Source organism: Lagenorhynchus albirostris, chromosome 7, assembly GCF_949774975.1.
Source record: "Lagenorhynchus albirostris chromosome 7, mLagAlb1.1, whole genome shotgun sequence".
Lineage (NCBI taxonomy): Eukaryota > Metazoa > Chordata > Mammalia > Artiodactyla > Delphinidae > Lagenorhynchus > Lagenorhynchus albirostris.
Window position 1 is genome coordinate 428,970 of NC_083101.1, and position 25,691 is coordinate 454,660.

At 45.6% G+C, this 25,691-nt stretch overlaps 1 protein-coding gene across 2 annotated transcripts in view; it reads right to left on the bottom strand.

Moving 5' to 3' along the window:
* CACNA1B (calcium voltage-gated channel subunit alpha1 B) overlaps positions 1 to 25,691 on the bottom strand; it is a 193,062-nt gene that overhangs the window by 143,768 nt on the left and 23,603 nt on the right. For both annotated transcript variants that reach the window (XM_060153244.1, XM_060153245.1), the window contains exons 4-6: positions 9,415 to 9,506; positions 7,548 to 7,700; positions 4,764 to 4,954 (exon numbers count right to left, since the gene is read on the bottom strand). In XM_060153244.1, coding sequence (XP_060009227.1) covers positions 4,764 to 4,954; positions 7,548 to 7,700; positions 9,415 to 9,506 — 436 coding nt within the window. The remainder of the gene's footprint in view (positions 1 to 4,763; positions 4,955 to 7,547; positions 7,701 to 9,414; positions 9,507 to 25,691) is intronic.

Here is a 25,691-nt window from a genome sequence, read left to right on the forward strand (position 1 = left end):
AGTGAAAGAACAATCCAGACCATGAGCAAAAGATATGAAGAGATATTTCACTGAAGAAGACCCACAAACGGCAAATACGTCTGAAAAGATGCTTAACATCATCAGCCATTAGGACGTGCACTGAGGTGCATCTCTACACACTGTCAGAATGGCTGAAGTTAAAAACACCAAATACCAGTGAGGATGCAGAAAAACTAGATTATTCATACAATGCAGGTGGGGATGCAAAAGAATACAGGCCTCTGGGAAAGCGTTTATTTCTTAAAGAACTAAACACGCAACTACTATACAACCCAGAAATTGCACCCTTGAGCATTTAACCCAGAGAAATGAAAACTTACATCTGCACAAAACCCGCCCACAAACGTGCAGAGCAACTTTATGCCTGATAACCCTGAACAGAGACAACACAGATGTCCGTTAACAGGTGAGTTTTAAACACTGCAGCCCGCCCACGCCTGGAGCACCGCTCAGCAACAGAAAGGAAGAAACCGCTGGTACACAGAAGAATCCGGGTGCAGCTCCGGAGTATTATGCGGAGTGAAAAATAGCCAATACCCGAAGGTCACAGAGGGAACGGTTTCATCTGCATAACATTCTCGAAACGGCAAAATTATCAACGCGACACAAAGATCAGTGGCTACCAGGCGCGAAGGCAGGAGAGAAGTGGGCGTGGCTATAAAAGAGCAGCACAGCATCCCTTGTGATGGAACGTCCTGTGCCTTGACTGTAGCAGTGTCGCTGCCCTGGTTCCGGCAGCTCCTAGTTCTGCAGGTTGTTACCGTTACAGGAAAAGGGCAAAGCATACAAGGGCTCTCTCTGCATTATTTCTTACAACTGCATTTGAACCTACAATTCATTAAAAAAAAAAAAAAGCCAATTCCCACATCTCCCTGCACTTACCTCCTCTTGCCCTCCTCCACTTCACAGGGAAACCCCCTGAAGGAGATGACCATACTTGCCGTCCTCACTTCCATACCTCCTGCCTTTAACCTATACATTCCAAGGTTTTATCCCCACTGCCGAAACGCTCTTGTCTAGTTTACCAACAGCGCCTGCGACCTCTCAGCAACAGCTGATCTGGTCGGTCACTTTCTGGAAACTCTCTTTGCTCTGCTCCCAAGACGCAGCACACTTGCAGTGCTGTCCCTACTCCCCGCAAGTCCCCGCCTCGCTCTCTTTTGCTGGATCCTTCTTTCCTACTTGATTTCTGAATGTTGGAATTCTCCTGACAGCCAAAGGTTCAGACAAGGCTCCGTCTGTAGCCTTCTTTGCTTCTCCATCCACACATCCACACCCAAGCGATCTCATCCTCTCCCATAATTTTAAGCATCATCCATGACTTCAAACACTCAGCCCTGCTGTCCCCCCGAACCCCCTCTCATATACCCAACTGTACACTCAGCATCTCCACTTGGATGAAACAGTTGTCCAAGGCTTTCCAGGGCCAAAGCAGGGTTCTCAGTTTCCACCATGACGCTCCGCTAAAACAAAAATCCGCAGTTACCTTGCTCCCCATTCTCCCCTTCTCAATACAAGGCACCACCTTTCCCAACGGCTCCAGTCACACTATCTTTGATTCTTCTTTCTTTCACATTAAACATCACATCCAACCAATGAGCAGGTTGTGTCTGCACTCACTTCAAAACGGAGCCTTTGCACCTACGTATCTGAACGCGCCTTCCTCGGATCTTTACGAAACTAGTGCAATGAACAGATGCAGAACCACATGTATGTAACCATAAGCCCACATTATTTACCTCCTACGGTTCCTCTTGTCAGCTACAAATTGGCGCTCGCCATCGTCACTTGCCAGCTGCCTCTACAAGGCGTAAATCATGTGCTGCTGCGGCTGCTGCCTTGCAACAGCCCCTGAAACGCTGAACGGAGGCGCTCTGGGCTCTGGGTGACACTGGCAGAACAGGTCTTCCGATAGATGGATATTTTCAGGAGACAATTTTATGAGCCCAGTTCTTGTACCTCCTCGTATCTAGACAAGCACTCAAATCCTTCACGGCGACGTCTGCTCCTCATGACTGGCAGTGACATGCACGAGACGAGCAGAAACCTTCTACAAAAAATAATGCTTGACTGCATGTACTCCCCCTTCACCCAGATCACATCTATACTGACCTTCCTCCCTGCCTCTGTGGAGCCGTTTCTCAGAGCGATCTGGGATGCTGTCTCCCGGGTTGCAGCCCTCATTTTGCCCCAAATAAAACTTAACTCGCAGCTCTCACGTTGTGCCTTTTTTTAAGTCGACACTGAACGTAGACATAGCCCGGGATGGAAATGGGGATCGGTCCTGTGACTGTTCTGACAACTCTGGGTAACAGAAAATTCTACAGCCACCTCAAGTATAAAACACAATTAAGGGTCCCGGCCCCGCTGACATGCTTCACACTGAGAATATCTTCTCTCCTCAGCCGGCCTGCACAGCTGGCTGTTCTCAAAGGGAGAGGACGGTGTGGCCCCTCTCTGCTCCCGACGCCACACACTCTTCCTCCTTCCTGGGTCACTGACCTCAACGCTATCGAAGCCAGGCGGCACTGCTGTGTGCTCAGAGCTCTCAGACCTGGCGGCACTGCTGTGTGTTCTTCCAGGACCCCATCTGACCACACTTTTCAAAACCCAGACAGACCACTTCTCCTCCAGGCTGAGGACCCACCCGCCCACTACCGCCAGTGTTTTAGCAGCCGGTCTCTGGGTCTCTCTCGAGACCCCCCCTCCTTCCCTCCAGCCAGGACTTAAAAGGGCCCTGGCTTCTCCCCAGACCGCAGATGTGCTCACCTGCCAGCCCCGCTGCGGCAGGCCTACGGCTCCAGCCCTTGAAGGCACGTCGCTCGGGCTCCGTCAAGGAGCATATGTCTGAGGGGACCACGAACGTCCCTCTCACTGGGCGGGGGGAGTGGCAGGCTCGCCCTCCAAAGAATCCGCTTCCAAAGTCCTGTCTGATCTCCTGCAACCAACCCTGTTATCCCTCAGTGTGGAGGATGGATCCAACAGTTCTTGGCCAGCGGCTCTGGGCACCAGCCTCACGACCCACGCCCGTCACTGCGTCGCCCGTCACCGCGTCCCGGTGCCCCGCCGCCAGACTCTGCGGCACCGTGCCATCGCGTCTGCCCGCCTGGCTCCCAGACGCACCAGGCCTTGCTTTCCCAGCGCCCCCCGACCTGTCGCCCCTGCCCCTCGTCCGCCTTTGTCTTCTTCACAGCAGCTTGCCGCCGCCAGGCCCTTACTTGCTGGAGGCCTCCTGCCACCACCGTGCCTGCGGCACCTGCACCCAGTGGGTCCCTGGAAACACGTGTCGGGTGAGCCTCTGTGGCGCCTCCTGACCGGCACCTCCTGCCCCGAGGCCTGGCTCCTGCCCACCCCTCCCCGGGGGCACAGGCCTGCCAGGCTGAGTCACCGGGCCAAGCCCCACGGCACGAAGGGCTGTGGAGACCGGCCCACGCGGCGCCCCGCTCGGGCGCCCTGGCAGGGACGCGGCCCACTCCAGCTGTGCTGAGGGCTCGCCTTTGTGGAGGCTGCTCCTGGATCGGCTGTAGGGAGAGAACAGCCAAGCTCCTCGTCACCGCCCTTGTCTCCATTCCTCTTTTCCTCGATCAAACGAGACCGTCACCAGACGCAACTCCCGCTCCAAGGAGGGCTCTGGCTTAGTGGACCTCAGGCTGGCTCCTCCTGAACTCGCCCTCTGCCATCCGCCTGCTCAGCCAGCACTTACCGAGCGCCTGCTGGATTTCCAGCCCTGAGCCCCACAGGGCCGGAGAGCAGAGGGCCCCAGGCTGTCCCTTTCCTCCTGCCCACCTTCAAGCCAGAAGCGTGTGGCTGCTCCGGGGGCTGGTGGCCCAAGCCCCACCCTCAGCGCACAAGTGACAGGTTCAAAGTGAAGTACCTCACACTCTAGGACACCCCCTCCACAGCCCCCGAGCACAACACACCCTCTGGCTACCAAAACACAGCAGTCCACCAGCCAGACCTGCCCAACTTCCTGTTTCAAGTGCACCTTCTTTCTCTACTTCCACTAACTTAATTATTTTCATGCCCACAGCTCACAGGACTCTAGGGGGTAGAAGGTAACTCTGTAGGAGTAGGGGGTCATCATATAAAAAGAAGAGAGAGAGGTCTGCCCAGGAGTCGATGGCAGGTCCCCCAAGAAGAGCCGCAGGTGGAGGGGAGGCGGGAGTGAGATGGGTCACCAGGAAGCCCCCGAAGGCCTTACACCCAACTTCTGTCACAGGCACCAACCCCCAGACTGCCCTACACTGCTGGGACGGGCTGGCATCCTAACGACAGGGAACACTGGAGGAAAGAGAACCAGGTAGACTTAGCGGGAAGGAAACAAAGGTACACGACGCCCGTTCCCACCACCAGGACCCTGGCGCAATCAGGGAAGCTTCCCTGCGCTCAGCCCTGCTCCTCCCCTGTTCACCAGGCAGCCACCTGCTGCCTCGGGCCGAGGGCCAGCTGGCTAGCTTCTCCGAGCCTCTCTCCCATCGTCTACGAGCTCACAGGGACAAAGCAGCGGCGGCAGGAGCACCTTCTCCGGAACTTTCTTTTCTGACCTCCACCACCTGGCCCTCAGCTTTACTCTCATAAGAAAAGCTGTCCCGGAGACTCCAGGACCCGGGTCAGTGGCCCCGAGGCGGAGCTGCCTGAAGGAGCCTGTGTTCCATCCTGTGGGGCGAGGAGGGAGCCTGGGGCTGAACAGAAGCTCCGCGTCAGCGGGGCCCCAGCAGCTTTAGGGCCAAGACAGAACTCACGTTGTAGAGGATGTCGGTCCAGCCCTCCATAGTGATGCACTGGAACACCGTCAGGACGGCGAACAGGATGTTGTCAAAGTTGGTGATGCCGAAGTTGGGTCCCGGCCAGTACTCCCGGCACTCAGTGTCACCCTCGCACAGCCGGGCTGGGGCCTCCTTGCCACAGGGGAAGTCGCCCACCGGCTCTGCGTCTGCGAGGAGAAGAAGGGAGCAAAGCTGAGCTCAGAGGCACCGCGTTCTCCACCCCCTGCTGGGACTGTGGGCCCCAGAGACCTCATCACAGTGGGACAGGAATCAGGCACCAAGGGAAACTCTCCCTGCCGCTCCTGCACCTGCGCCGGCTCTGTCCCCGTGCCTACGGTCTGCCCCCCGCCACCCTCAGACCCACCCTCTCAGAAACTGCTGGTCGACCTCTCCTTCCCCACTAGAACTGCCCATCACTATGTAAACATGCTGAGGACTCATTCATCTTAAAACCAAAAACAACAGACTCCTAGCCTCCGACTCTCCCTACCAGCAACACCCTGATTCTCCCTCACAGCCAGACCTCCACCCAGACTCCCCCGACGGCAGATCTGTCTGCCACGCTGGAGCCAGAGCCAAGCAGGACTCAGCACTGCGGTCTCGGTGCTCATCAGGCAGGTCTACCAACACGGGCCCAGAGCGTGGCCGGGCTTCAGGGCCCAGTCCTCACGGCACTGGCCCCAGCAAAGGGGACAAGCTCCTGCTGGCCTGCAGTCTAGCCGGCAGCCAGGGACCACACAGAGAGACGTTAAAGAAATCGCAGAAAACCAGGGCTAATCTCTGGGATAAGGGGGCAAGCAGCACATGTTAATCCCTCCACTCCCAAAATCCTGACGAAAGGATAGAAAACACTATTTAAAAAAACAAATGTATGACCACACATGGAAAATCCCTCCTATCAACACAGGAGAAATTTTGAGGAATTGCTAGGATGGAAAGCAAATGCTCCCAGGCTTAGAAGGCAAAACTGAGGATCACACAAGTTTATTCCTTTCCCTCCAAATACCTTAACAAATGCTCATAAAGAAGACCAGGAAGGCATTGTCTGTCTAGGTGTAAATAAGCACATTCTCTGTAAATAATGACAGTTTTCTTTCCTCCTTGCACATTCTTGACAGGGTGCTTTTTCTTGCCTCATGTTACTGGCCGCGACCACCAAGGCTGCGTGGACCAGAAGTGACCATGTGTGTCTTTATCTTGTTCTTGACCTTAAAGGGAAAGCTCACAAAACTTAATGACAAAGTATGATGTTTGCAGGGAATTTTAGGGAGTTTAAGAAAATTCCCCTTTAGTTCCACTTTGATAAGAGTTTTTTTTTAATTATGAATGATTTAAACTTCAATAAAAACTTTTTCTGCATTTATTGAGATGATCACACAGGTTTTCTCCTTTAACGTGTTTGTAGCTCAAGACACAAACCTTGGACTTCCCTGGCGGTGCAGTGGTGAAGAATCTGCCTGCCAGTTCAGGGGACAAGGGTTCGAGCCCTGGTCCGGGAAGATCCCACATGCCGTGGAGCAACTAAGCCCGTGCGCCACAGCTACTGAGCCTGCGCTCTAGAGCCTGTGAGCCACAACTACAGAGCCTGCATGCTGCAACTAATGAAGCCCGCACGCCTAGAGCCCGTGCTCCACAACAAGAGAAGCCACCTCAATGAGAAGCCCGTGCACCGCAACGAAGCGTAGCCCCTGCTCGCTGCAACTAGAGAAAGCCCGCATGCAGCAACAAAGACCCAATGCGGGCAAAAAAAAAAAAAAAAAAAAAAAGACACAAACCTTAGTGTCACCCTTAACTCTTCCCTTTCTCTTACTCCACGTAAAATTGCCCAGAAAACCCAGTTGGCTCAGCAGGCCTCAATGCAAAATAGACCCAGAACCTGACCCTTTCTAACTGCCAAACAGCCTGGCCCCAGCCACCATCTCTCCTGGGCTCAGAGTCCTCGCACGGCCTGAGCCCACTGCTTCACCACAGGTAAAGCTGAGCTGTCCAGAGTTCTCAGCTTACGGGATCTCACTTCCTGATCTTACGTTAACTTCTGAAGGTCAGAAATGTCATCTCCAAAAAATGTTAAGGGGTTTGTGAAAAATAATCATTTTATTCAATATTATAGTTGTAGAAATGAAGTATATTTTCTTTAAGGAATAAAAAAAAGAAAATGCCACTTAACGTCGTCGGTGCGTCAGTAACAGGCCAGCAGGAAAACATACTGATAAGCTTGTCTCTGATACCAGGAAAGCATTCTAGTCCAAGCTACGTTTTCACTAGATGTTTCTTTTCTGCTGCTTTTCATCCTATCAGAGGACTGGTACAGCCTTTAAGTCTTCGCCAACAGGAGCAGATTCAGTATCCGCCGATCTCCTCTCGCCCCCTCTGCACCCAGCGCTCCTCACGCCAGCCTTTCACACTTACTGCTCCTCGTAACTGGACCGTCTGGCAGGCGACCGCACAGGCCCCCCCTCACGGCACTCAGATGGCTGTCCAGTTGTCACCTTGGCAGAGAGGTCTCCCCAGGCCACGCTCTGTGAAGCAGGCCCCCAAATGACTCTACTGCAAGTACCTTTCTTGTTTCCCTCCTAGAAGTTACTACAATCTGACATTATTTTATGTGTTTGTGTTTATCTTGTCTGGGTCCACCTCCTTCGTCTGGCATCTGGAGGGCACCCCCACCCCCCGCCCGCCAGGGCCCAGAACACTGCATCTCTCCAGGATGAATGAGTCTGTGGTCCTCATCTGGGTCTGAGGAGCGCTGCTAGGCCTCACCTGTACTGTTGGGGAAACAGGCCTTGTGGAATTTGCCCATGTAGAACTCGAGGCCAATGATGGCAAACATGAGGATGGCGAAGAAGAGAAGCAGCCCGATCTGTAGGAGCGGAACCATGGCCTTCATGATGGACTTGAGCACCACCTGCAGACCTGGGGCCAGAGCAGGCAAAGCAGGCAGGTCAGAGAGCACAGTGGGCAGAGCGGGCAGTGGGCTGGGGGCGTGGACAGAACAGCAAGAGCCTGGGCGGGCAGGGCTGAGGATCCTGGGCAAGGTGTTGAGCAATGAGTATCCACGAGGCCAAAGGACAGAGCTGGGCCCTCAAAGCGGGGGCAGAGCAGGGAGTGGTGGGGAAGCAAGAAGTCTTGAGGGAAGGAGGACAGAGCAGGGAGTGCCTGCGTGGGGCAGAGCTGAGAGTCCTTGGGGAGGGGCACAAAGCACAGGGTCTCGGGGCAGGGGGAGTGGACTGAGCACTGTCCCAGTTCAAGGGAGGAGCAGCGTGTGGCGGTGTCAGCATGAAGTTCTGGTGAGATCTTGAGTCTATGCAGGTCTCAGGGTGGAGCAACAGCAGAGAGTCCTGAGAGGAAAGATGAGGGAATCCTCGGAGCTGAGAGCAGGGGATCATGGGAGGGAAAAGCAGGGGATCCTGGGAACTAAGAGCAGGGGATGCTGGGAGGGAAGAGCAGGGGATCCTGACAGAGAAAAGCAAGGGATTCTGGGAGAGAAAAGCAAGAGATCCTGGGAACTAAGAGCGGGGGATCAAGGGAGGGAAGAACAGGGAATGCTGGGAACTAAGCAGGGGATGCTGGGAGAGAAGAACAGGAAATCCTGGGAATTAAGACCAGGAGATCCTGAGAGGGAAGAACAGGGGATCCTGGGAGGGAAAAGCAGGGGATCCTGGGAACTAGGAGCAGGGGATACTGGGAGGGAAGAGCAGGGGATCCTGGGAGGGACAAGCAAGGGATCCTGGGAGGGAAAAGCAGGGGATCCTGGGAACTAAGAGCAGGGGATACTGGGAGGGACAAGCAAGGGATCCTGGGAACTAAGAGCAGGGGTTCCTGACAGACCCACCCCTCAGGGAAAGTAAAGCAGGGGGCCTACTCCTAGGGAGTGTTTTACCACTGACCGTGGGGCATGAGCATGTCCAGACCAGAGGAACTGGGCAGAAGAGGCTGAACCCCACCGTCCCCACTTCCAGCTTCACCCCAGCTCCTGGGTACAGGCCTGAGCCTTTGCCTGGCAGAGTCTTAGGGCAGAACATGGAGCCAGCCAGCGGTCTTCCCTGCAGTGGGCTCGGGCGACACAGCCTCAGGGCCCTGCCACCCCGGCTCTGAGGGAAACCCAAACTTCCACTGGCTTGGAGGAACACGGGCACAGGCGGTGCCCGGCTCTCGAGGTAGCCTGGCCACCCCCTGCCCTCGCGTGGCCTCTTGAGCAGCCCAGTCCCGGAGCATGTCTTAGCCAGGTCACAGGTCCCAACAGCCCTGCCCAGCCTGAGCCAAGACAGGTGGTCCTTTGCAGCCTCTGCATGTGTTCTCAGGCATCCTGCCCCACCACCTTGGTCGATCTCTCACCTGCCCTTTAAGCACAGAAAAAGCAGCAAAGAGCTGGAAATGCAGCAGAGTGTGTGAGGAGGATCAAAGCTTCCATGTAGGGAAGCCAAGTTACCCTCTGGGTTTTCACGGAGTTGGGAGAGACTGGAGAAGGGCCGCTCCTCCCTTCTTCGTGCCTGGTTCCCCGGGGTCAAGGGCAGCGAGCTCAGAGTCACCAAAGGGCCCACTGTTAGGGCCTAACTGGCCATGACAGGGGTTGGGAGAGAGGTCAGCGTCCAGGTAGGCTGGGCCTGATTGCTTTTGCCAGACTCACTTGGAATCCCAGACACCAGCTTCAGGGGCCTCAGCACACGCACAGCCCGCAGGGTTCGCAGGTCAAAGTCAGTGCCAGCTGTGGCGAGGATCCTGGCGGGAACAAAGACAAGGGGGAGGTGAGGGCTTCCGCATGGAGTTGGGAAGAGGGCACGCCCCCCACCCATGTCCCGTCTTCCAAGAGCAGCGACACCTTCGTGCCTGTGTCCCCCGCTGTCCAAGCACGGGGGTGGGGGTCGGGGGCGGCGTGCCAGGCGGGGAAGGCCAGGAACTGAATTCAGACGTCCTCGCCAGCAATGTTAGGAATGGCTTTTACCAGCATAACCAACCCTCCAGGCATCACCCCGAGAGGACACTTGGTCTCTGGTCCCTGGCCAGGCCTTGAACCTGTCCTTGAATTGAGTCCAAGCCTGAACCATGTCCCCACGCAACCCCAACTGCACTCCAAGCTGCCTCATGACAGGTGGTGATAGCAGGAGCGGGAGTAGAATGGAACTTGAGGGACTTCTGAACAGATGCCACATGACCTAGTCCTCAGTTTACCACAGGAGAACACAGGAACAAACAGTGGGGCAAGTGAATAGAGGGCTCAGAGGACTCCCTTAGCATAAGAACATACCCCAACGTCTCCCATCTTAAAACAAAACAGAAAATTCCATATCTGCCTCCAACCCCAGCACATTTCTCTGCTCCCTTCACTCCAAAGCTCATTGAAAGTGTCAATCCTTGGCCTCCCCACTGCCTTACCTTTCTGCCTCTCTTTAGCTTTGTCCAACTATGTTCTCACCCGCACCATTCCACTGAAATGTTTTGTCAAGGCTTCTCACCAATTGCAATGGTTAAGTCTCCTGCTATAAATGGTTTCTTCTCTTGCCCATTGGTCAATTCTCTCATTTTCCTCTTAACATCCTGGGAGTCTCTTCTAGGTCTTCTTTGCAAGCTTTGCCTCCTCTACCAGACTGAAAAATTAGATGCCTCAAGGCTCACACCATATAGGATCTGCCCAACGGCTTTGAACACCACAGTATGCTTATTACTCCCGATTTACACCTTTAACTCAAGTCTGGGACTTTGGGCTCATATATCCATCCAACTGCCTTTTTTACCATTTCCACTTGGATAGCAAAAAAAGCATATCAAACATTAATAAAACTAAAGAATTCTTTTTACAACTTTAATGTAAATATTAAAACACGTACTTTTTTAAGTTCAGAGTTTTTACACGATGGTGACTAGAGAACTTTTTATTCTTTCTCTCAATCTTGCTCCTTCCCCAGTATTCCCCCCTCTCTGTGAACAGCACTAGTCAAGTGTTTCATAAGCCAAAACCAAGACTTCATACCTGACTCCTCTCTCTCTTACACTCCACATCCAATTCACTAACAATCCTGTTGGCTCTACCTTTAAAATGCACCCTGGATGCTTGGTGAAAAAGGATTGTGGTCCCCCTACTCTAAATACATAGCAGCAAGGAATAAAATTAGAGATGCAGCTGGGGTAAAAAATAAGATAAAATGGTCAGGGGAGAAGAAAAGAAGGGCAACGAGAAAATCTATACAAACCAAAATTCCATAGCATGTGAGAAAATCCGATACTAAGAGTGATATTCAACTACTAAAATCAACTATTGAAAGATTAATTTTGTTCAGATGAAATCAAAAAATTATGAAACAAAAATAGGCAGAAACAGGTAGATATTCTAAAAACTAGCTAGAAGTTTTGGAAATAAACAAATAGTTATTAAAATATTATCAATAATAATAATCATACTCTAGGCTGGAGACATAGTTGGAGTGTATTAATGGTTTAGGAAATAGTACTAAGGAATCACTCACAGACATTGGAAAGACAAAGAAAAAAATGAAAGACAAATTAAGCGATATGGAGGTTAGATCATATATCTAACACACATCAAATGTACGTTCCAGAAAAAGAGAATAGAGGGAACGTGGTGAAGAGCAACATTTGAAAAGATAACAGATGAGAAATGTCCAGAATTAAAGATTTGCTTTCTCAAATTTAAAGTGCATTACAAGGTACCAATCACGTAAATAAAATACATCCAACTAGAAATGGTGTGAGGAACTGCAGAATATCAAGCATAAAAAGTAAGTATTAAAGGCTACGAAAGAGAAAAGATAAAATATCTAGGGGAAAAAAAGAATAGTTAAAAGGAGAGAAAACTTAACCTCAGCAAAAAAAAAAAAAAATATGCTAGAAGACAATTAAGTAATACCTCCAAAAAGCAGCAGGAAAATAATTGACATCTTAGAACTTTATATCCAGCTAAACTGTCAATAAAGAGTGAGGGCAAAATAAACATTTTCAGAGATAAAATAAGTCATCACCCCAGATCTTCAGTAAAACATGGTAACTGAACCTAAAGGGAAAGCACAGTATACAAGAGCAATGGTAGGCACAGAAATTTTTTAAATAGTTAAATTTAATTAATCGTTGATTTTTAAAACTATGGTGTCCAATTTTTCATTATTTTCTACATGCAAAACTAACAGCCTAGGCAATAATAAAAATATTTACAGAAGGGGTTGTTCCATGTGCAGTTGCATCAAATTATGTTATAGAGGCTAAATCACTCTTCATTGTATTAGGTCAGAGGACGGCAAGCATTTTCTGAAAAGGGCCATTAGTAAATATTTAGGCTTTGTGAGTCATAGAATCTCTGTCACAACCACTCAACTCCATCGTTGTAGCATAAAAGCAGATACTATGTCAATGAATGGGCAAGGCTGTGTTCCAGCCTTTATAAGCACAGGTTGCCAGACAGATGAGCTATAATTTTCTGTCCTCTGTGTTAGACAAATGTATAGTTATGAATATATATTTAAAATGTTAAGGATATCCAGTAAATGGATAGAAATACAGTCTATTTCAAAACCATCAGAGGTGGGCTTCCCTGGTGGCGCAGTGGTTGAGAGTCCGCCTGCCGATGCAGGGGACGCGGGTTCGTGCCCTGGTCCGGGAAGATCCCACATGCTGCGGAGCGGCTGGGCCCGTGAGCCATGGCCACTGAGCCTGCGCGTCTGGAGCCTGTGCTCCGCAACAGGAGAGGCCACAGCAGTGAGAGGCCCGCATACCGCAAAAAAAAAAAAAAAAAAAAAAACCATCAGAGGTGAAAAAGGTATGTAGGGAACAGGTAATATAGAATATTTTGTCACACTACAAAAGTCAGGAAAAGACTCCCCCAAAACAAAGGAATAATATAAAGAGGAAAAACAAAATAAGATATTAGGCGTAAGTCCAAACACACAAGTAATAATAAGAAATATAAATGAATTTTCATTTCCTATTAAATCATACATGATTAGATTGGAGCCTTTGAAAGTCCAACTTTCAAAAAGTTGCCACCTACAAAAGCCATACCTGAAAAAAAATACAGAAATGTTGAAAATAAACAGATTTTTTAAAAGAATATACTAAGTAAATGCTACAGAAAAGGAAGTTGGTATATAACACTAAAGACAAAATATGATTTAAAGCAAAAAAACAATCCTAAGGCTAAAGGGAGATATAATGCATAATACTGAAAGCAAAATTACACCAAGGAATATGATCATCATTAATTTTTATGCACCCAAACCTCATAAATTCAAAACAGATAAAGAAAAAGAATGAGAGCTCCTCCAACATAGTGGAAGGTCCTCACAAAGCTCTCATCAGAACCTGAAAGACTAAACACCAAAATTTAGTAAGGCTGAACAAGATCAAGACAGAATTAGCACCTTGATCCATTTTATTGTTCTAATCTTCTATATCTTTCATATATTACCTTTATCTACCTACCTATCTATCATCTATCTATCTATCATATATAATCTATTTTCCTAACAAAATGTGTTCCTAACAAATAGAAAATATATACTTTTAGGAGTACATGGGGATAGCTTTGAAAATATCCTACATCACAAAAGAAGCCTCAGCAAATTTCAAAAACTTAGTAACATATGTTATCGTACTTCTCCAATTAAATAAGAATACTACTATAAAACCACATTAAAAAAAACTTGCATTATAGAAACCTTCAAAATGCACAACTAAATAACTCATTAATTAAAGACATTACCAAATATTTAGAACTCATCAACAACAAAAATACTACATATTATATGTGTGAGGTTCAGTCCAAGTGATGCCTTAGGGGAAATTTATAAACTTAACTGATTTTATTTTTTTAAAGATTAAAAATAAATAAACCAAGTATTGCTGTGTCTCAACGATCTTAAAAAAGAATAGCAGGGTAAATTTAGAGAAAGTAGAAAAATGGAAATAATAAAGAGTAGACATGGTGAAAATAGAAAATAGAGAAATAATAGAAAGCTGAATCTTTGAAAGTTTAATCAAATGAACAAGCTTCTGCCAAGAATAATCAAGAAAAAGAGAGTGTACAATGCATACAAAAGATACATATACAAATAAACATAGTACAGGCATGCATGCACACATGTACACTTATACATTTGTGTGTGCATACACGTGTACACACATGCACAGGAAAGTATAAAAATACAGGGAACACAACTACAGACAGGAGAGATTTTTAGAATCACAAGAGAATATTATTAACAATTTTATGCCAATAGATGCTAAAACTTTGAGGAAATGGATATATCCTCTTGAAAAGCAAGTTACCAAAAGGGACAGAAGTAGAAAACTTGAATAAACCATGAACAATTGTATTAGTTCTATTCTGTAAAAACCTACCACAAACGTAGTGACTTGAAATCGCACCCGTTTATTAGCTCACTGTTCTGTGGGCACATCGTGGCTAAATTCTCTGCTGCAGGTCTCGGGAACAGCCAGCTGCATCCTCGTCTGGAAGCTAAACTAGGGAAAGTGATGCTTTCCAGCCCCTTCAGGTTGTCTGCAGAGTTCCCTTCCTTGCAGTAGGAATGGAGTCCCTTTGCCTTGCTGTCAGCCGGGGACTTCTCTTAGCCCCTGGAGGCCACTCTCAGATCCTGGCCCCTCAACAGTCCCTCTCACACTTCTAAACTCTCTGACTATAGGAAGAGCCCAGTCCCTTTAAAGGGATCACCTGATGAGATCAGTCCCACCCAAATAATCTCCCTTTTGGTTAACTCAGAGTCAACTGATTCATAACCTAACCACAGGAGTGATATCTCATCATACCCACAGGATCTGCCTGCACTCAAGGGGATATGGCTGTACAGGTGGGCAGGCAGGGGACCAGAATCTTGGACCATTTACAAGAATTAATTTGGATTCAGTTTTCCTCTGCCAGAAGATCAGATCCAGACAATTTTACAAGTATGTTCTTACAAACATTCAGAGAACAGAAAATTCTGTGTTATACAAACTGTTTTAGAGAATAAAAATACAAGAAAAGCTCCCAACTCATTTTATGATGCTGGTATAATCTTGACATCAAGACTGGAACCATCCAATAAAGATGTTTAAAAAAAAAAGACTGGAACCATAATTCAAAAAGATACATGCACCCCAGTGTTCGCAGCAGCATTATTTACGATAGCCAAGACATGAAGGCAACCATGGACAGATGAGTGGATAAAGAAGATGTGGTATATTTATACAATGGAATATTACTCAGCTATAAAAAAAGAATGAAATAGTTCCATTTGCAGCAACATGGATGGACCTAGAGATAATCATACTAAGTGAAGTAAACCAGACAGAGAAATACAAATATCATATGATACTGCTTATATGTGGAATCTAAAAAAATGATACAAATGAACTTACATACAAAACAGAAATAGACCCACAGACATAGAAAACAAACCTATGGTTACCAAAGGGGAAAGGTGGGGGAAGGATAAATTAGAAGTTTGAGATTAACATATACGCACTACTATATATAAAACAGATAGCCAACAAAGAACTACGGTTTAGCACAGGGAACTATACTCAGTATTTTGCAATAACCTATAAGGGAAAAGATTCTGATAAAAATAGATATATATGTATGTATAACTGAATCACTTTGCTGTACACCTGAAACTAACACAACATTGTAAATCAACTATACTTCAATTAAACAAATTTTTTTAAAGACTGGAAAAGGGGGCTTCCCTGGTGGCGCAGTTGAGAGTCCGCCTGCCGATGCGGGGGACGTGGGTTCGTGCCCCGGTCCGGGAGGATCCCACATGCCGCGGAGCCGCTGGGCCCATGAGCCATGGCCGCTGGGCCTGCGCGTCCGGAGCCTGTGCTCCGCAACGGGAGAGGTCACGGCAGTGAGAGGCCCGCGTACCACAAAAAAAAAAAAAAAAAAAGACTGGAAAAGGGCAAGAAAAATTTATACACATCTCAATTATGAACACAAATTTTAAATAAAATATTAGAGTAAATCGAATTCAAAGGTACATATGTTAAGAGTTTATAATGGCCAACTGAGTTGTCAAAGGAACATAAGAATAATTCAATAGTAGAATAACTATTAATGTAATCCACCACATGGAAAATCAATATAAAAACCATATAATCATGTTAAAATTTTCAGAAAAATTATTTGATAACATTTCAGTATCATTCATGATAAAGAGAATTAGGAACAGGAAATTCCTTAAAGTGACAATAGGTATCTACTAAAAACCATTAGGAGCATTTCTCTTTAAATTCAGCGATAACACAAATATACCATTTATATCATATGGAGGCCCTAGCCAAGGCAAAAAGGCAAGAAAAAGAAAAAAAAAGTTTAGAAAGGAGGAAACAAACTGTCTTATTCACAGATAATGTGATTTCTACATAGAAAATCCAAAAGCATATACAGTACAGCAAAACTAGTAGAATTAGAAAGTTCAGCAAGGTTATGAAATACCAAACACATATACAAAAATAAATTGTTTTCATTTACTATTAGAAAATGCAAATTTTAAAAGCTCTTATTCTAATGGGTATGGGATTCCTTCCTGGGGTAATGAAAACGTTCTAAAATTAGTGGTGATGGTTGTACAACTCTATGACTACACTGAAAATCACTGAATTGTATACTTTAAAAGTATGAATTTTATAGTATGTGAATTACATCTCAATAAAGCTGACATAAAATATTGTTTATAATAGCAACAAAATCTATAAAGTATCTAGGAATAAGCTCAATAAAATAAGTGCAATATCTTGATAATAAACGTCATAAAACATTCATGAAGAGCAAAGAGATAATAGAGATGAACCGTATTAATAGATGAGACAATTCAACATTTTTATATGTCCCTTTCCCCAAATTAGCCCACAAATTCAATGAAATTCCAATAAAAATCTCAACAGATCTTATATGTAGAAAATCCTAAATTTGTAGAAAATCCACCAAAAATTACCAGAACTAATGAATTCAGTAAAGTTTCAGGATATAAAGTCAACACAAAAAAATAGGTTGTATTCTATATACTTACAATGAACAACCAACAAAGGATATTTTTTAAAAATCCATTTATAATAGCATCAAAAAGAATAAAATATTTAAGAATAAAATTAAGGAGGTGACAGACTTGTACCCTGAAAACTACAAAACACTGGTGAAGGAAATTAAAGAACACTAAACAAACAGGAAGGCATCCCATGTTCATGGATTGGAAAACAATATTGTTAAGATGTCAATACCCAAAGCAATCTACAGATTCAATGCAATACCGACCAAAATTCCGAAGAGATTTTTTGCAGAAATAGCAAAACTCATCCTAGAATTCATACGGACTCTCAAGGGACTCTGGATAGTCAGAACGATAGAATAATAACCCAGAAACGAAGTCTTACATACACAGTCAATTGATTTTCAACAAGAACGCCAAAACCATTCAAAGAGGAAAAGACAGTCTTTTCACCAAATTGTGCTGGAAAAACTAGATGTTCACATGCAAAAATATTAAGTTGGACCCGTATCTCATGCAATATACAAAAAGCAACTCAAAATGGATCAAAGTTCTAAATGTAAGACCTTAAACTATAATACTCAAAAGAAAATACAAGAGAAAATCTTCATGACATTGAATTTGGCAATGATTTCTTGGAAGTGACACCAAAAGCCTGAGCAATAAAAGAAAAAATACAAAAATTGGACTTCATCAAAATTTTACAAAACTTTTGTACATCAAAGGACACTATCAACAGCGTGAAAAGACAAGCTACAGAATATGGGATAAAGTATTCACAAGCCATATATCTAATAAGGGATTAATATCCAGAATATATTAAGAACTCCTACAACTCAACAACAATAAAAACCCAATTTAAAAACAGGCAAAGGACTTGAATGTATATTTCTTCAAAAAAGATATACAAATGGCCATTAAGCACATGAAAAGGTGCTCAACATCACTAATTATTAGGGAAATGCAAATCAAAACTATAATAGGAGGGCTTCCCTGGTGGTGCAGTGGTTGAGAGTCCGCTTGCCGATGCAGGGGACATGGGCTCGTGCCCCGGTCCGGGAAGATCCCACATGCTGCGGAGCGGCTGGGCCCGTGAGCCATGGCCGCTGAGCCTGTGCGTCCGGAGCCTGTGCTCCGCAACGGGAGAGGCCACAATGGTGAGAGGCCCGCGTACCGCAAAAACAAAGCAACAACAACAAAAAACTATAATAAGATACCAATCACACCCATTAGGATGATTATTATTATTAAAAAAAAAGGAAAATAACAGTGTTGGCAAGGATGTGAAGAAAGAAAAACCCTTGTGCATTGTTGATGGGAATGTAAAATGGTGCAGCTGCTGTGGAAAACAGTACAGTGATTCCTCAAAAAGTTGAACATAAAATTACCATACGATCCAGCAATTCCACTCTTGGGTATATATCCAGAAGAAATGAAACAAGGTCTCAAAGAGATTTATTTGTTACACCCAGGATCATAACAGCAGTATTCACAACAGCTAAGACATAGAAGGAACACAAGTGTCCATCAGTGGATGAACGAAGAAGCAAATTATGGTATATACAAACACTGGAATATTATTCAGCCTTAAAAAGGAAGGAAATTCTAATACATAATGCAACTTAGATGAACCCTGAAGACAGTACGCTAAATGAAATAGGCCAGTCACAAAAAAAGGCACATACTGTAGGATTCTACTTTTATGAGATACTTAGAGTAGTCAAAATCGTAGAGACAGAAAGCAGAATGGTGGTTCTCAGGGTCTGAGGGGAGGGAGAGATGGGGGTTGTTGTTTAACGAGGACAGAGTTTCATATGTGAAAGATGAAAAGAGCTGTGGAGATGGACGGAGCTGATAGCTACCCAACATTATGCATGTATTTAATACCGCTGAACTGCACACTTAAAAGTGATTAAGATGCTCAATTTTATGTTATGTGTATTTTGCCACAATTTTTAAAGTTGGAAAATAAAAGTAGGCCTCAGTGCAGAAAGCAGACTTCAAAACTTTGGAAAAACAAAACAAAAAGACATGCGAACAGTTCTATGACTATGAGTTAAGGAAGGGTTTCTGAAGAACACATAAAAATGGCAAACCATAAAGCGGCACACTGATAAATCTGACTACAATAAAATTGAAACTATACTACAAAAGCTATAGAGAAAGTGAAAAGAAAATGACACTTGCAATGCAAAAAGCTGACAGAACTGGTTTCCGGAATACATAAAGAATTCCTATACATTCAGATGAAAAGTACACATAACCTATATGAAAAATAAGCAAATTACAAAAGAGAAAAGATGTTCAAAACCACCGGCGATCAGGGAAATTCAAATTAAACTAACAAAGAGAGACCATTCCACATCCTGTTTAGCAAACAGTGTTACAGCTGGTGATGCCGAACAGCAGCTCTGCTGGTGGAAGAGAAAACTGTAGAATCGTTCCGGAGAGCATTTGGCCACCTCTAGGAAATTTTTAAATGAACATATGGACTAGACTGGCCTCCCAAACGTTTGCAGAAATGTACACAGGCATGTTAGTTGTGGCACTGTCTTTAATAGTGAAAGACAGGAATCACCTACTGCTCATCGCACAGAGAGAGAAAACATGAATGTGGTCCATGCATACAATGGAACATCACTGCAGTAAAATATGATGAGCACGTGAAATTAAATAAACTACACGTATTAACATGGAAATGCTTAAAGCAATGTGAAGGGGTAAAAAGGCAAGTTGTGAAACACTTATGTATCTAGGTTTAAATGCATATACACACTCAAACAATTAAAACCATGCAAACAAGACTGCATATTATTTATCAATAGGGACATATTTAGTACAAGTTGGAAGCCCTCCCCCCAACACACACGCACTGGATAATGAACACAAATCAGGATAGTGGTTGCCACCAAAAGGTGAAAGAGAAGGACAGATAAAGAAAGGAGAATTTGGTTGAGGGATTGTAATCAGAAGACTTCAACTGTATCTAATGTTTTATTTCTCTAAGACAAATCTCCAAAGCTAAGAGCCCATTTACAGGGAGGTGTGAGGGAGGGGAACACACATTTTAAAACAACACACGGGCATGCTGCCCGCAAAAGACAGAAACAATCCGGACGGTGAAGGGCACTGGAGAAGCTCCACGGCCACTCCCAGGAGGAGACAAATCACACAGAAAGAAAAGCCATCCCTCCCTCCGCCTATGGCTTCCTGTCTCCCAGGCATCATGACATTCACAGGGTTGTCACAACCCTGACATGTCAGTAAAATGACCTGAGAGGTCACGCCATTGGCAGACACGTGCGATACAGAAACTCGTTTTGCCATGGCATTGTTGTCACGGGCCTGTGGGACAGGAAAACAACTTTTTGTTTTTTAATGAAGAATACAAAAGTTTTCAGACCCAGGCAGGAATGTCTACAGTCGTAAGAACCATAAAAACACAAGATTTACCCAACTGATGAAAGCAGCCCCATGGAGTAAATCACAACCTAACTACAGCCACTGGGGCGAGACGCTGTGAGTGAGGTCCTGCCACAAGCTAACTACAGCCACTGGGGCTGGAGACCCTGTGAGTGAGAGGTCCTGCCACGACACCAGTGCTCAGGGAAGGGGCCGTCCTCATTCTGCCTGGGAAAGCTTTCCGAGGAGGCCACCCGGGAGCCACCAGGGAAGGAAATTCAGTTTCATTTGTTCTAAGATGACAGTTTCCTTAGTGGATCAGCAATATTAAACTCCTAGGAAGAATCAGAATTAAATACAGAAATGTTTATGCAAATCAAACCTTCTGTGTTAACAGTACAGTGTTAGGATTAAAAGAATTTATCAGAACACATTAACACGCTAAACAGGGCTGCGTTTAGCATCACATTAGCCCTGTGATTCTAATTTTTAAATGTAATGGAAGAATTGATTTAGACGTGTGATTTTTTTTTTTTTTTTTTTTTTTTGCGGTACGCGGGCCTCTCACTGTTGTGGCCTCTCCCGTTGCGGAGCACAGGCTCAGCAGCCATGGCTCATGGGCCCAGCCGCTCCGCGGCATGTGGGATCTTCCCGGACCGGGGCATGAACCCGTGTCCCCTGCATCAACCACTGCACCACCAGGGAAGCCCTAGACGTGTGATTTTAAGTTGAAAACTTCATAAGTTTGTAAACAGTATTGCAACATTTAAGCAAATGTATGAATCACCATGTTTACACTCTAATTAGCTGGATATACAGAACTTAAGTACTTAGGAAAGTCCAGTTACAATAAATTTATAAATGAAATATTAAATGTTTTACATTAAGCTTATGAAATGGAATAAAAACCCTACTTAGAGTCTCCTTTAAAGTGATTGTTAAAAATTGCAAAATGTATAAATATAATTTTTCATAAGCTGAATCTAAAAACAGTTAATATTTTTTCCAGTTTTATTGAGAAACAACTGACATACGTCACTATAAATGTTTACGGCATACAGCATGGTGGTTTGATTTACATATATTGCGAAATTATTACCGCAACAGGCTTAGTTAACATCCATTATCTCATGTAGATACAATGAAAAAAAAGAAAAAACATCTCCTCCTTGTGATGAGAACTCTTCGGATCTACTGTCTCCGCAGCTTTCCTGTAGATCATATCCAGTGTGAGCCACGGTCACCACGCCGTGTATCACATCCCCAGGGCTTATGTATCTTGTAAATTGTATGTTTGTACCTTCTGACCATTTTCCTCCAGTTCCCCCTCCCCGACCCCATATCCCCACTCTGGGAACCACAAATCTGACCTCCTTTCCTATGAGTTTGGTGGGTTGTGTTTCTTTTAGATTCCACATATAAGTACAGTATTTGTCTATCTCTGTCTGACTCATTTCACTTAGCATAATGCCTTCAACATCCATCCATGTTGTCACAAACTGAATCTAAAGTTTCTTTAAAGGAATTACATTTTTGGATTTGTCATGTTAATAAACTGAATGATGATTTTTAGAAATTAAAAATTTTCTATGCACAAAATCCACTCTCAAGAGTACCAACAAACCGACATGTATCATGAAGGATTTCCTTTTAAATCATAAATCTCATTTAATCTTATATCAAGAGTTCTGGCTAACATAACAGAATATGAATAAGACATAAGGGAAGGAATAGATAAAATAAGTATTTCTGGAAGATAATGATAAAACTCCCAGGAACTTGGTCGAGAGCAGAGTTTCTCAAAGCACCATCCCAGGACCAGCAGCGGGTGTGAACTCTGGGCCCCGCCCACCGGCCCTCGGAGGGTGGGCCCGGCACCAGGATTGAGGGAAGCCCTGCAGGTGATTCTGACACCCACTCAAGTTGTGCGGGCCGCTGGTCAGGAACATCACCCTGAACCCCTTCCTGCAGGTTTGCAAGTCTCACCCTCCCCCCGCCGACTTCCACAGAGGACAGAAAGCAGAGAAAAGTACAGCACAAGAGCAATTATAGAAAAACAACAACCTTTAGATATTGTCATCACAGTGCTGAGAAATCGGGGCTGGAAAAAAAACAAAACTTGGCTGCAAGCTCGCCATCAATCAGCAAACAGAGACCAGCGCAAGTCGCCTCAGAGTGGCCTGCAGGGGCCAAGCCCGGGAGCACGACGAGAGCGCAAATTCCCCAAAGCCGAAGTGGGACCAAACGTGGCCAGTCGGAAATCTGATGAAACAAAACTGCTCAACCACAATGGCCTCACACACAAAGCACTGCGGAATAACTTTAAAATGTGAGTGACCGGGACTTCCCTGGTGGCTCAGTGGTTAAGAATCCACCTGCCAATGCAGGGGACACGGGTTCGAGCCCTGGTCCAGGAAGATCCCACGTGCCGCGGAGCAACTAAGCCCGTGCGCCACAACTACTGAGCCTGCACTCTAGAGCCCGCGAGCCACAACTACAGAGCCTGCATGCCGCAACTACTGAAGCCCGCACGCCTAGAGCCCGTGCTCTGCAACAAGAGAAGCCACCGCAATGAGAAGCCGAGTAGCCCCCGCCCAAAGCCTGCGAACCGCAACGAAGAGTAGCTCCTGCTCGCTGCAACTAGAGAAAACCCACAAGCAGCAACAAAGACCCAACGCAGCCAATAAATAAATAAATAATTAACTAACTAATTTTTTAAAAAAAAATGTGAGTGACCTACACCAAGAAAACTACAAGACTTTATTTACCTAGAGGGGAGCGTCGAACACATGTTAAGATACATGCTACTCCTGGATGGGCAGAAAAACATGGATTTTGATTCTCCACAAATTGACTTAGAGATTCTCAATAATTGAAACAACCTCCCAAAAGGAATTCTTTGGACTACAGCAACATGATTTCAGAGTTACCTGGAAAACTAAATAGGCAAAAAAATTAAAGAAATATTCAGAAAAGAAGAGCAAAGAGAGAAGGTTTTGTTTCATGAGATACTGAAATGCCACTTTGAGCTCAACAGCTAGACCACAGGCCAGATGGGTTCAAATCAAAGCAGAAGCAGCACGTGTCACACACAAAAGCACTTAAATATGTGACAAAGGAAGCATAACCAAGTGACAGGAGAGTGAAGAACTTTTTAATATGATTTATTGTCGTCCAACTTCTAGGCATCTCTCCCAAGGAAATAATCAGAGGTGTGGCACAGGTGTATGTGTGTATTTTGGTCTTTTCTATAAAAGCAAAATTGGAGATAACTTAAATGCTCAACAATAAGGGGGTGACTGGGGTCAGTCCACACGGCAGAAGAACCGTGTCTTCAGCACATGCTCAGTCGTGGAGGATGCTCAGACACCAGGCCCCTGTGTGCAGGGTGCCCGCTGGGGACCCCTCGCATGGCATCGTGGGCAACCCTGCCCAGCTGATGAGGCAGCCTGCTCCTATGCCCCTGGTGTATGATACCAACTGTGTATTTTAAAAACTTACACATAGAAAAGGCTCGGAAGGAAGTAGCTCAAAATATTAATAGTGGTTATCTCAGGACGGTGGGATTGTGGGCCATTGTTTTTACTCTTTCCAATATGAGCATTTTAAAGTGAGAAAATCAATATATTTTATTTATACAGAAAAGGAAAACGTGTACCCTCCATTGACATTTTTAAAAATAATAAAATAACTTGGAGGTACTTTAATTAAAGATGTTATATTAACAACAATAACAAAAGGGCAATTATAGCATACATCCTACTACTTCCTAGACCTAAGACTTTGGTGACTACTATTCCCAAAGTCTTAGGCTCTAGGAAATCCTGGAAAGCGAGGCAGGAGGTCAGCCTTGCAGGGAGGGCAGGGCTGGCTTAGGGCTGGGGGCCTTCCTTCTCAGCCCACACCCAGCAAGGCTCCTGGTAGGAAGTACGTGCTCAATAAATGTTAGTGAAGAAGCCCTGACGTTTCCAAAACTAAACGGCAAAGAATCCACACAAATACCTCATAAAAGTAAACACAATTCAGTAACGTGCAAACACATCCAAACCATCAGTCACCGAAACGAAAGATGAAACAGCAACAATTGTAAGTGGACTTTACACCCGATACATTAGCGAGAGCTTTAGAAACGTAACCCCCAGTGGTGGTGAAGTTGATATTGAACTAATGATTTAAATAGAACTAGTGGGAATGTAAACTAATGCGTCCCACTTGTAAAACAACTTGGCAAAATAAAATGCCGTGAAACGTCTAAACACTTTCAGTCAGTCTGCTCTAGGAATCTGCCCCATCAAAATAATGAAAAATTCAGAAACCAAGTTACAAAGATAGACATCACACTATTGAGATCAAAACCCCATGTAGAGGGACTTCCCTGGTGCCGCAGTGGTTAAGAATCCGCCTGCCAATGCAGGGGACATGGGTTCGAGCTCTGGTCCAGAAGGGTCCCACATGCCGCGGAGCAACTAAGCCCGCGTGCCACAGCTATTGAGCCTGCGCTCTAGAGCCCGCGAGCCACAACTACTGAGCCCGCATGCCACAGCTACTGAAGCCCACGCACCTAGAGCTCGTGCTCCGCAACAAGAGAAGCCACTGCAATGAGAAGCCCGCGCACTGCAACGGAGCAGCCCCCGCTCACCGCAACTAGAGAAAGTCTGTGTGCAGCAACGAAGACCCAACACAGCCAAAAATAAATGAATGAATGAATAAATTAATTAATTAACTAATTAATTAAGAATAATTTTAAAAACTCATGTAGAACCATCTTCGTGTGCAATGACAGTGGAACCCTGGGTGCTCATTACACATAATAACACATCGCATCGGACCTAATGTGTTTGTGAAATAACGTTAAAAGAAACAGATGAACCGATTCATGGATGAACCTTAGAAACACTGTACTAAGTGAAAGATGCCAGACACAAAGGGCCACACATTGCATGATGGCATCACATTCAGTGTCCAGGCAGACTCGTTTACAGGGACAAACAGGAGATGAGTGATTACTGGGGCCGGTGGGGAGGGGCATCGGGGCGTGACTATGAATGGGAAGGCGTTTCCTTCTCGGGGAGATGGAAATGCTCTAAAATTAGGTTGTAGTGATGGTTGCACAACTCTGAGATCATACTAAAAATCACTGAATTGTACGCTATAAAAGGATGAATATTATGGTACGTGAATTCTACCTCAATACGCTGTTATATAAAAAAAAAGGGTAAAATGCAAGTTTTATGCAAGTTATGGTAACAACTACTTAAAATATGCAGGGACTCAGGCCCCAGAGCACACACTCACCCAGCTAGTGACTACTGTAGCCCAGCCCCCAGGCCCAGGTCACCCCGGCACATGGAGCAACACGGCGTAAAGACATGGCCGGGACTCGGGGACACACAGGCGCGTGGCGCGTGCTCAGACACACAGCCCCACGGTACCCAAGCGCCCAGTGCGGACAGCAGGGGCCACGGACACACTGCCTGGACCACAGATACCAGGCGCACACGGCGCAGACACA